The 11,645-nt window shown below is 45.4% G+C and overlaps 2 protein-coding genes across 3 annotated transcripts; one reads left to right on the plus strand and one right to left on the minus strand.

Moving 5' to 3' along the window:
* Window positions 1–224: 224 nt before the first annotated feature.
* LOC542463 (cinnamoyl CoA reductase 1) lies at window positions 225–6,122 on the plus strand. Of its 2 annotated transcripts, none has more exons than XM_008650570.3 (5): window positions 225–749; window positions 858–1,015; window positions 1,117–1,305; window positions 3,442–3,794; window positions 5,706–6,122. In XM_008650570.3, the coding sequence occupies exons 1-5, from the start codon at window positions 563–565 to the stop codon at window positions 5,935–5,937; spliced, it is 1,119 nt and encodes a 372-aa protein (XP_008648792.1). In that variant the 5' UTR covers window positions 225–562; the 3' UTR covers window positions 5,938–6,122.
* Window positions 6,123–10,801: 4,679 nt separating this feature from the next.
* On the minus strand, window positions 10,802–11,645 carry LOC100276300 (Cytochrome c oxidase subunit Vib family protein). Its single transcript, NM_001150123.1, has 3 exons — window positions 11,518–11,645; window positions 11,228–11,365; window positions 10,802–11,123 (listed from the first exon to the last, which is right to left on the minus strand). The coding sequence occupies exons 1-3, from the start codon at window positions 11,614–11,616 to the stop codon at window positions 11,007–11,009; spliced, it is 354 nt and encodes a 117-aa protein (NP_001143595.1). The 5' UTR covers window positions 11,617–11,645; the 3' UTR covers window positions 10,802–11,006.

Below are 11,645 nucleotides of genomic sequence, written 5' to 3' on the forward strand. Positions count from 1 at the left end.
TCGGACTCCCCGTGTGGCCCTCGCGTACATACAGTATACATACACGCAGCCAATTACGTTTGCGTGATGTACGTCGTGGAAGACGGCATGGGGTTGCCTCACCTAACCCGCGGTCGCGATCGCGATCGCGCAGAGGGGGGCCACACCACACCCACACCGCGCGAGCGCGCACGGTGTCCGGACGTCTATTATCATCTCGCTGTCCGTGTCTGTCTCAGCGCTACTCATCACTCGCTCGCATCGCACTGCGCGCTCCGATCCCCCTCCACCCGTCTCAGCTAGCAGCCTCGCCTTGTTGTGGCCTATAAATTCCGCGCCACTCCAACGCCCACCCTTCTCAGGATGAATCGGAAGAGAGAATCCTACCAAACCTAGCTACCAACTCGATCGTCGTCATCACGCTCGACCGCACAACTGCACCAAGGGGGGAGGAGACCTAAAAACTACTACATCTTTTAGCTACACATCTAGCTAAAGATCGAGAGGGGTAAATAAGGACGAGCGGGCGCGAGCTAGAAGAGCAGCTGCAGGTACTACCATCATCGTCGTCGTCGTCGCCAGGATGACCGTCGTCGACGCCGTCGTCTCCTCCACCGATGCCGGCGCCCCTGCTGCCGCCGCCACCGCGGTACCGGCGGGGAACGGGCAGACCGTGTGCGTGACCGGCGCGGCCGGGTACATCGCCTCGTGGTTGGTGAAGCTGCTGCTCGAGAAGGGATACACTGTGAAGGGCACCGTCAGGAACCCAGGCATGCATGCCTCCTGCTTGTTGTTATATATAAGCAGTCTACTATGTCGACCTGCGCGAGCGTGGCAGCAGATGGAGCGATTAACGTGTTTGTACATGTTCATGGCAGCAGATGACCCGAAGAACGCGCACCTCAAGGCGCTGGACGGCGCCGCCGAGCGGCTGATCCTCTGCAAGGCCGATCTGCTGGACTACGACGCCATCTGCCGCGCCGTGCAGGGCTGCCAGGGCGTCTTCCACACCGCCTCCCCCGTCACCGACGACCCGGTGAGTTCCGTCGGCCGGGTTAGTTCCAGCACTCGTCGACTGACTGATCAGTAAAGTAGTAACAAGGGGACCGCATGCACCATGCATGTGTGCGCGTGCAGGAGCAAATGGTGGAGCCGGCGGTGCGCGGCACCGAGTACGTGATCAACGCGGCGGCGGAGGCCGGCACGGTGCGGCGGGTGGTGTTCACGTCGTCCATCGGCGCCGTGACCATGGACCCCAAGCGCGGGCCCGACGTCGTGGTCGACGAGTCGTGCTGGAGCGACCTCGAGTTCTGCGAGAAAACCAGGGTGGGTGTGCTTGCTTGCTCACTTTTATTTGATCGATCGTCTCCATCCATCCATCATCTGATCTACTACTAAGTACAGTAGCTTGTAGCTAGCTCCTGCTATACCGTCCGCTGCACCACGTACGCCAGCACCATATATTAAATTAGTGTTTCCGATCCTTTAATTTGATGCATACGTTTTCATTTCTTGCAAGTAAGGACGATCAAAGGAAAGGGTGAAAGAAACACTAATAAAGGTAGCTGTGACGAGATAGGCGAATCATTACCTGCTAGTATATTGGCATGCATGCACTAGCTAGCTACCAACCACCGAGAGCCCTAGAAGAGACTAGACTAGAGTACGTTCGAGTACTTTTGAGGCCGCCAAATAGAACCAACTAAGTGCTCATCGTCATCGATGGTGCCTGTCCAAAGCACACAGAGAGCAGCACTAGCTAGCTAGGATTTGAACCACAGCTTTTTCTAGCGTGACCAACAGCACTAGCTAGGCAAGCAGCCGAAATAACGCATATATATGAAAAGGAATTTGGTTCCGCAAAAAAAAAAACGGAGAACGGAAAAGGAGCAAATCATGCATGTGGACGGAGAACGCACGCACCACGCGAATTAATCCTGCCTCTGCATGGGGCCACGCACGCCGTCGCCGATGGACACATGTATGGCATGCAGCGCTTGAGCTACGACCTGCTTAATTATCAGTAGCGAAGAATCTCATCCCACATGCGTGTTTCTTCAACACGTACGCATGGACACTCTTTAGTGTCAAAGCTAAAGCTGAGAATTCAAATTAACCTTGCTATTTTGATCGCGGTGGGCTCTTAAAATGATTGGACAGATGCAGCACCGTACCCACGCCTTACAACTCTCCTAGCTAGCTAGCCGCCCCGCAACCACACTAGAATTGTTCTAGCCTAGTAGCCTGTGTCTGTGTCTGTGTGTGCGTGTAGCGTGTCCTATGGAAGACGGAAATTTCAGCTGCCCAGAAAAACACACACATGCACGACGACGACGCCACCAGTTTGCCGGTCGACACATGCTAGCAGTGATGGGCAGGCCTTTGTCGATCGCCATTTATTCTGTGCAGCAAACTCTGCTGGCTTTAATTTGCGGAGGAGCGAGCAAATTCTACTCTCCCCGGCTTTAATTTGCGGATTTATTACAAGTCGTCATCCCAACTTCATTGGACCAACTTTTATAGAATATTTTTATTTAAAAAAAACTGTAGTAATTTACGATATCAAACGAGTAATACTATATTTTTTATTAATTGTGTTTTTATAGTGTATTTATTTGATGGCATGTTTTTTTTTGCTCCTATAGTTTTAGTTAAATTTGATGTGCTACCTTTGACCCACTAATAATATTTTTAAAAAAATGATTTATAATTCTGAACCGAGGGAAGGATTTTATATATATATATATATATATATATATATATATATATATATATATATATATATATATATATATATATATATATATATATATATATTATATATATATATATATGGCAACGTATCCTGTGTAAAAGGTTCTCCAGTGTAAATATGCTAAAATGCCTTAACAACCTTTGGATCCAGAATCAAAGGCTAATTTTAATCCTACCTAACCGCCACCGCACCAGATTACCAGGAGGGGGTTCTTTAGAAAAAACACAAGATTATCAGGTGGGATTAAGATTAGCCTTTGAATCTGGATCCAAAGGTTGTTAAGACGTTTTAGCATGTTTACACAGGAGAACCTTTTACACAGGAGACGTTGCCCCTCTCTCTCTCTCTCTCTCTCTCTCTCTCTCTCTATATATATATATATATATATATATATATATATATATATATATATATATATATATATATATATATATATATATATATATATATATATATATATATATATATATATATATATATATATATATATATATATATATATATATATGGTACGACTTTGGTGGGTCGCTCGTCGCCTCTCCCGACGGCCCAACCTCCAACCAACGCAAAATTTACTTGCATTGCATGGCCGCCATCCTCATTATTTTTTTGTCTGTTTCTGACGCAACAATCACGTCAGCATGACACACAGCATATATCATTACTGTGTTCTAAGTGCACGCCCATAACGCATATGCACGCTGCAGAACTGGTACTGCTACGGCAAGGCGGTGGCGGAGCAGGCGGCGTGGGAGACGGCCCGGCGGCGGGGCGTGGACCTGGTGGTGGTGAACCCCGTGCTGGTGGTGGGCCCCCTGCTGCAGGCGACGGTGAACGCCAGCATCGCGCACATCCTCAAGTACCTGGACGGCTCGGCCCGCACCTTCGCCAACGCCGTGCAGGCGTACGTGGACGTGCGCGACGTGGCCGACGCGCACCTCCGCGTCTTCGAGAGCCCCCGCGCGTCCGGCCGCCACCTCTGCGCCGAGCGCGTCCTCCACCGCGAGGACGTCGTCCGCATCCTCGCCAAGCTCTTCCCCGAGTACCCCGTCCCAGCCAGGTCTGATTTCATAGTACTCATTGCTTGCTTGCTTGCTTAGGAACCGGTGGATAGGAATCCACTGGTGGTATTAATTAGGTGACGCGAGCAATTAAGCAAAGCGTGGTAGTACTCGTACTACACTGCAAATTAAACTCCGGTGGATCCCAGCGTAGTAGGTGAACGATGGACAGGGCCCGGCCGGTCACTTACGCGTACACTGCTCGATCCACCTCATCGGCCGGCTCTTGTGCTGCACACGAAAGCAAAGCGGCCGTCAGCTGAAGAAGGGCGAACGTATGGGGGGCGGTTCAGGTGAACCACTCTTTTGTGTGTATCATCACTGACGCTGACACTGGCTAGAGCGCGTCCTGTGCAAGCTAGCTAGTTGGTAGACGCGGCTAGTACACACCACACGCCACCAATATTTGCATGCTAGTGCAAGTCAGCTAGCTAGCTAGCTAGCTCACGGCGGTGGCCAATACTCTAGACCTCAATTACTGCCACACGAAGCGGTAGCTAGATAGAGTACGTGCGACCACTTCGAAACGTATCTGTCCGGAGCGGTAGAAATCTGTAGCGTACGTCAGCGTCGTCTCGGAGACGGAGAAGTAGCGTGTAGCTACTATTATACTACGCGTACTAGATGCCATCCGTGTTCGCTTTGGCCAATCGGGGCAAGGCCGTTTTTCTGCCATACATCACGTCGTCATCGCCGTCACCACCATTCGTGACTTGTGTAGTAGGTAGTAGTATACCCGGAGGCCGGAGCAGATGCATTTGCTCGCGTCTGCGTTTTGTGCTGCAACCTGCAACCATGTCACAGCTGCTAGCTGTTCGGTTCCTCCGTTGCAGGCCTGCGTGTGCCATGTGGAGCAGAGAGTTGGGTTCTTTCTACCTAGCACTATAAGAGAAACCGCTCGGTCACGGAGGTACAGGCAACGCACGTATGTCTAGAACTTAACTTCTCGAATATTTGTCGACCACTAGTTTATTTTTTTTAACTAAAACGCGATAAATAAAAAAAACAAAGAAATACTAGTTTCTATCAAGTAAGCAGCTTAATCAAATCTACGAAACAGAGGAAGGAACGCCGCAGAAACTTCCTAGGAATTTTCTTCATCAACTCGCAGCAAATTTATTTTTCTTCAGGCTTGGTGGGGGAGGGGGTGACCTCTGCGGTAGGTCATCTCCAAGGTCCTACCTAGATCGATCATCATTTACCACACAAGAAGTAACCATGCATGCATCTCTCTTACCACATCATTACATGTAGAATAAGAATATTGGCGAGTCATGCAAGCATCTATTACGAAACATGTAGAATATTTACACTACTACTCCACCATCCGGTATTTTCAAACAAAGAACATGCATGGGCAAGAAAAGGTCAGTTTCGCTCGACTGCTGACTGCAAGATGATCTTTACCAACCGACCTCTAATCACGCGATGGAATATTCAACTTCCCGATTCGACGGCGGCGGGCAATCCTGGTTGTAACAGCCGTGGACTGCAACTGCAATGGGTCCTCCGTCCGTTCGTTGTTAGTTTACGGCTTTTCCCATGACAAATTCCGTATGATTCTTTCAAAGATACTACCCTCCTCGTCCTCGACCACTTGCTTTGCTGTCGTAATCTCACCATACCAATGAAAACACCTAGCCTTAGCGTATGCTCTGGGCCGCCCATGCAAGCGGGAAGAATCTCACCTGCCCACAGGACAACCATGTGTTTACACTAGAGTTGATCGATACTGTAACTGAGAACCAAAAATGAATATGAACGAAACGGTCTTGACCTTCTCGCTCCTTTTTTTTATTAGGACGACCTTGACTGACTGAGATCCTTGACTGACTGTGTGCGTATGCTATTATTAGCGTTTGCTGCTTTGCTTCACTGACTCTGTGTGTGTGTGTGAGCGCTTGGTGCAGGTGCTCCGACGAGGTGAATCCGCGGAAGCAGCCGTACAAGTTCTCCAACCAGAAGCTCCGGGACCTGGGGCTGCAGTTCCGGCCGGTCAGCCAGTCGCTTTACGACACGGTGAAGAACCTCCAGGAGAAGGGACACCTGCCGGTGCTCGGAGAGCGGACGACGACGGAGGCCGCCGACAAGGATGCCCCCACGGCCGAGATGCAGCAGGGAGGGATCGCCATCCGTGCCTGAGAGGGCGATGCCACACATGAACACAAAGCAATGTTCATACTGCTGCCCTGCACCTGCTGTGTAAACAGGCCTGTGTTTGTTCTGGCTGATAGTGATGTACCCTAAGACTTGTAACGTCATGTTCGTTCTTGTGAACTATAGCGAGTGAATAAAATTGGTTAATGTTGGATGTTCAAAATTTTGCAGATAAGAGAGTCATCAATTCAGGTTCTGAAAAGCAATCCCGAAACTACCACCCTACCTATCCCCTACAGGCTACAGTAGACTGTACAAGACCCTTTGTTACCAAACCAAAAAAAAACATCGGACAAACTCAAGACTATTCATGTTTGGTAACCTACTTGTGTAGAAAAGTGAGCTCTATTATTGGCTGATGCAATATGCCAACCCTTACATGCAGCAGGAAAGCAAAGAAAGAACAGTAAAACAAATGAGTTGGTAAACAGAGAGGACTGCACAAAACAAGGAATCCGGAGAATAACGATATCTCAATTTTCAAGACCAAATTTGGATTAAAAAAAAGGAAAGCAAGAAAGAGCGCTAAAACAAATATGTTGGTAAACAAAGAATACAAAACAAGGAACTTACAAAAATATCGCAACTCCCAACCTAACATATCTTTAAGTTTTAACTTCCTGAAACTAATAAAGGTTTTAGAGAAACAAGGAATTTACAACACAATAATAGATTCAAGTATGTTACTAAGGGGTGTCATGCCCAATCATCATTATAAAGAGACAACAGAACTTAACACAGCATCACTACCTACCTCAGCGAAAGTAACTATATCAATCAAGTTGTATCATAAGGTGTCAGCAGAGACGAAAAAAGGAGAAGCATGGATACAATAATACAAAGCAATCCCTATCTAAATGTATTTCAGTTCTAAGAAAGAATTTGTGTTGCCACTACAGTAACGTTCAATATTATAGCAACATAAGGAACTCGATCAACATGCTCAGTATCTAAAATGCAAAAGGTCTGTTACTAAAGGTCTATGTACACAGTCCTAACCATAGTAACTAGGTTAACTAGTTTATAGGATTGAGGATCGAGAACGTGGTACGATACTTACAGATTTTAACACTACGGGACGAGATTATTCCCTCGTCTCTATCTATGATCCATGGCCTAACACCATCCCATATGGTCGGCCTCGTCAGTAGTCTCATCCGACGGCCAATAATGCCAGCAGCAAACCTAGCAATAGATGTCGGCCATATTGGCTAGCACCCCACCTTACAAGTATCAGCTTCACCCACCCATGGCGGCCCTGCCCACCCTGCTGGCAGCTCGATAGGATCTAGATGGCAATAGGGGGTGGATAGCCTATAAAATTCTTTCTCTAATAAAAGTTAACACAAAAACTAAAATAAAACTTATATGCGAAAGTGTACTAAGTAATAGAGAATACTTCACAATATGATGATGAAACAATATGTAATAGCAAGCGTGACTGTATTATTCTGCCATCAAACTAGTCAAACGACCACCATCAGAACCAAACACCATGGTCCGATGCCCCTGTTCCTAGTCACAACGGTTACCTATGAGTGGGACCCCATGGTCAATAGTGTGATTGTATTGTATGATGCTGCATTTTTCTCAATTGTCGAACCAAAGACAACGGGTCTGAGCATTCTAGAGAGTAACCTAGTCAGTTGTATTATTCTGGCACCCACTATCGAACCATAGCTCAAGGTCTGATGAACCCTCTGCTAAAGCTCTACACTTAGTGGTTGGATTGACACTATACTAGTCCGACACCATCAACAGTTAGGGTATGACGCCCTCTGTTTGTCAAATATCTTTCCATCTTTTAACAAGTCATAACCCCTGCTTGTTTAAACACTTTAGATCATGATTTAGCCTAAGTCAATGATGTCTAAGATTGTTCTTCACAGATTCATTAGGTCCTAATACATTACTACTACAACTACTTATCCTAAATCCAATCACACACTCTATTATACCTTGACTGGTAAAACAAAATATCCTAGCTTATACCTTTGCCTTGCATCTTACTTTTACGATTTTCTACAAGTCTCTGCTCCTGCAGCATCAATGATCTCCCAGATCCAACAATGTCAGGCACTTCATTTGTCTTACTCTTATCAATCTTCATTCTTGTAGAGCACCTGCTTATCTTTGTGGACTTCATCCTATCTCATTCATGGAACTCATAAAACATGTTAGTCCACCTAGTTATATTAATTACCAAAACTACACATAGAGCTTTATTTACATTGTTATGAAGGAAGAGAAAGAATTGTTGAGAATAAAAATTAGACATTGTAGACACGGTGTGATTCAGGGATGACGGTGGAACTTCAAACATCATCAGGGTGTGATGTTTACTTTATAGTTCAGTTTCCTGCATGCAGTTGAAGTTGAATCATTTGCATTGTGATTATCAGGCTGGTAAACCCAGCTCTGACAACTTTTAGTAACTACAAAGGTCAAAGTTGTAAAACCAGGGGATCAAGTTTAAGCATAAATTTAAGAGCAGCTACCAAAGGTCTAATCGTCTTCAAAGTTGTATCATAGCTTGCCACAGAACTTACCTTTAAAAGCCATTTGAGTAGTTTTCATAGGTTTACTCATCTTCATTTTCTAAATCTAGACGTGCTAAATGACACAAATCTACTTCTACAGCACTAAAACGACAGTATAAATTACAAGTCATTATACAGTACCACATCCACCAATCCATGTAAGAAACATGGATATAACTAATTGAACAAATGACTGTTTGAAATCTCTTTGTTATATGGGAAAATAAGGAAACATACAAAACATCGAATGATCTTGTATATATCCTTCTTTTTCCATATAAGGCACATTCATCTTATAAAGAAAATCAATAGATTATTTTTAGCTGTGCAGAGTCAACAATGTGTCCTCTGTTAGCACATCCAATGGCACAATGTTATCCAAGCATCAGGTCTGTCAAACATAGCACGAACCAGCAAGAACAAGGTCCAATAGAGAGAGGAAACAAACTTAGCTGTTCCTTTCATTACCAGATTTTAGGTATAGGGCCACATGATTATTGATCATTTTAGATAAATCACCAAATAAGTGTTGGGAAATATGTATATTATGTTAGATTTGTGGCCATACAAGAAATGATAGAGTCCAAAACGGTGATATACATGATATGTTAAGGAAGCACTAATTAAATAAAAGCTTGTTCAACACCGATTAAGAAGGTTTAGACATGTCCACCAGAAAACTCTAAAGACACCCATACGTAGTGGGATCCTAAAGTGTGATAGCAATAGAAAGAGAGACAAAGAAAGACCAGGTTGACATGAGAAGGGGCAATAAAATGAGACTTCAAATAATGTAATATACCCAATGATTTAGTCTTCAATAGAAGTGTATGTAGAACAGCTATTCATATGTCTCAAACTTGACTGGTCTATGTTGGGTTTCTACTCTATCCTAACTCAACTTGCTTCGGACTTTTTTTAACGAACGCGCAGGAGAACTTCACATCTTTATATAATATAGGGAAAGAACAAAGGGCTTACAAAGCAGGGAACCTGCTAAAACTAAGCCAAAACCGAAGCCTAATCAGAGGGAGTGCTAGATAGCAATTGAACCGGCTACATTCAAGGTCCTAGCTAAGCCTAGGGACCCCAGACTCTTAGCACCAGCCATAACCCAACACACTAATTCATCTAGGAAACTCCTTTGAAGTCTTCACAAGGAACTTGCTTCAGACTAAAAGTCTTTGTCATTGTTGTTGAATAAATCACCACGCAGTGTTATTGATTATGAATGAAAATACATAGAACCCTCAACGGAATACTCAATCTATAACAGTCCATGTATGCTTAACTGAACAACTTAACGAGGCACAATAAATGCAGTGACCTAAAAGGCAAGTCACTATGTGCAAAAATCAGTTCAAAGGACTTTAGAAAACTACAAGGGCTAATGCATAAATAAAGTAGTTACAGGAAACAGAATGGCTAGAAATGGCGATTGAACAACAATCCACTTTTGTGAAAACTGGTTGGCACTTAAAATCCTTATGGAATCTGTATGGACTAGAAGATGTCAATTGATAACACTACAAGGGAATGAAGCACCAGTGCATGTCCCAGTAAGGTCTTAATGTTGTCAGAACGTTTTGGTTATTATCATGTTTCAGTCACTGTTTGTAATTGTCCTATTTCACAGGGCAAACAAGAATTTCTATATCATCGTAGGAACTTCACAAGTATGAAATCATATTTTAGAAGAGCTATAAACACAACAAAAGATTGTGGATAATAGGCAGCAGTGTTATTAAAACTACGTTTAAACGATGTTTAAACTACGTTTAAACGTCAAAACTCTAATTAGAGGTTGAAACCACGTTTTAGCATTTTGGCGTTCTAAACTGTAAAACGCAGTGTTTTATGCATTTTAGACCATTAGCTACTTTTGGGCCCAGTCTATTAGTTACTTTTGGGGTTCAATCCAACTCATGGGTGAAGTTTTGGTAAGCCAGTAACCTCTCTGTTTTGGTATTTAACTTCATATTATTGTCTGAAATTATGATGTATTGGTATTTTTCCTATGTTGTTTAAAACTACGTTTAAACAAAGTTTAAACGTTTAAAAGTCAAAATTTCACCCATGAGTGTTCCAACGTTTTAATAACCTAGATAGGCAGAAATACCATCGATAGAATAAACATATTTAAGCTATGATGGTTGACTGCATTCCAGCAACCTGGCAAAAAAATCAATGACACAACAATATCCTTTTACCCCCTGCATTGATCAATTGAAAGTTGAAATAAGGACGAAAGGTTTCAATAAGGATTCTGGCAATCTGCATGCCATCAGAAGAAAAGTAATGCAACTCAATTGCCAATGAGGGATATCCTGATATTGATAAATCCACATACAGATTCGCTCATCCATTAGCATTCAGAGCAATGTACTGGTACACATCACATATGCATCCAGCTAAATGACACAAAGCCTGAAACCAATACTATAGCATCTAGACACCAACGTAGCACTGATCCAATTGAGCTGAATACCAAGATCTGAACCACAGGAAGACTACCTATTGCTTGAAGGTGTAGGGCTGGGGCAGCGACATGGGGCCCCGGCGGTCCCCATCGCCGTCGAGCAACCTCTGCACCCGCTTCTTGGCGCAGTACTGCCGGTCGAAGTGCTTGACCTGCGGATTCACCAATTGCAACGAAACGAAGAGAATGCATGAAGCACGCAAAATCGTGCAGGTCTAAGCGATGACGGCGGCGAGGTGGACCAGAGGGCGCTTACCCAGGTGGGGCGGCAGTTGCTGACGAAGTCGGCGCGGGACTTTTTGCAGTCGGCGGGGTAGAGGAGACCCATGGTGGCGATCTCGGTGGGCTTTTTGTCCGCGTGCTTCTCTATGCACGCGTAGAAGGCATCCCGTGCCTGCGGAGAAGGGGCGAAGAGCCGAGCGCGTCGCCCCGTCAGTAGCGGAAACGGAAAGCCGGAGGGGAGCAGAGAGCTTAGAGGGGGGGGGGGGGGGGGGGGGGGGGGGGGGGGGGGGGGGGGGGGGGGGGGGGGGGGTCTGAGGGATGTACCTTGTAGCAGGCCTCCCGGCCCTTGGCGAGGACGTCGGACATGACGAATCCGTCGGAGTGGTGGTAGTCGTCGACGTCGGCGTCCGCGGCGGTGGTCATCGTCGGCTGCGGAGGCGTGCGGGGGATTT

The sequence above is a fragment of the Zea mays genome, chromosome 1 (genome assembly GCF_902167145.1).
Source record: "Zea mays cultivar B73 chromosome 1, Zm-B73-REFERENCE-NAM-5.0, whole genome shotgun sequence".
NCBI classification, from domain to species: Eukaryota; Viridiplantae; Streptophyta; class Magnoliopsida; order Poales; family Poaceae; genus Zea; species Zea mays.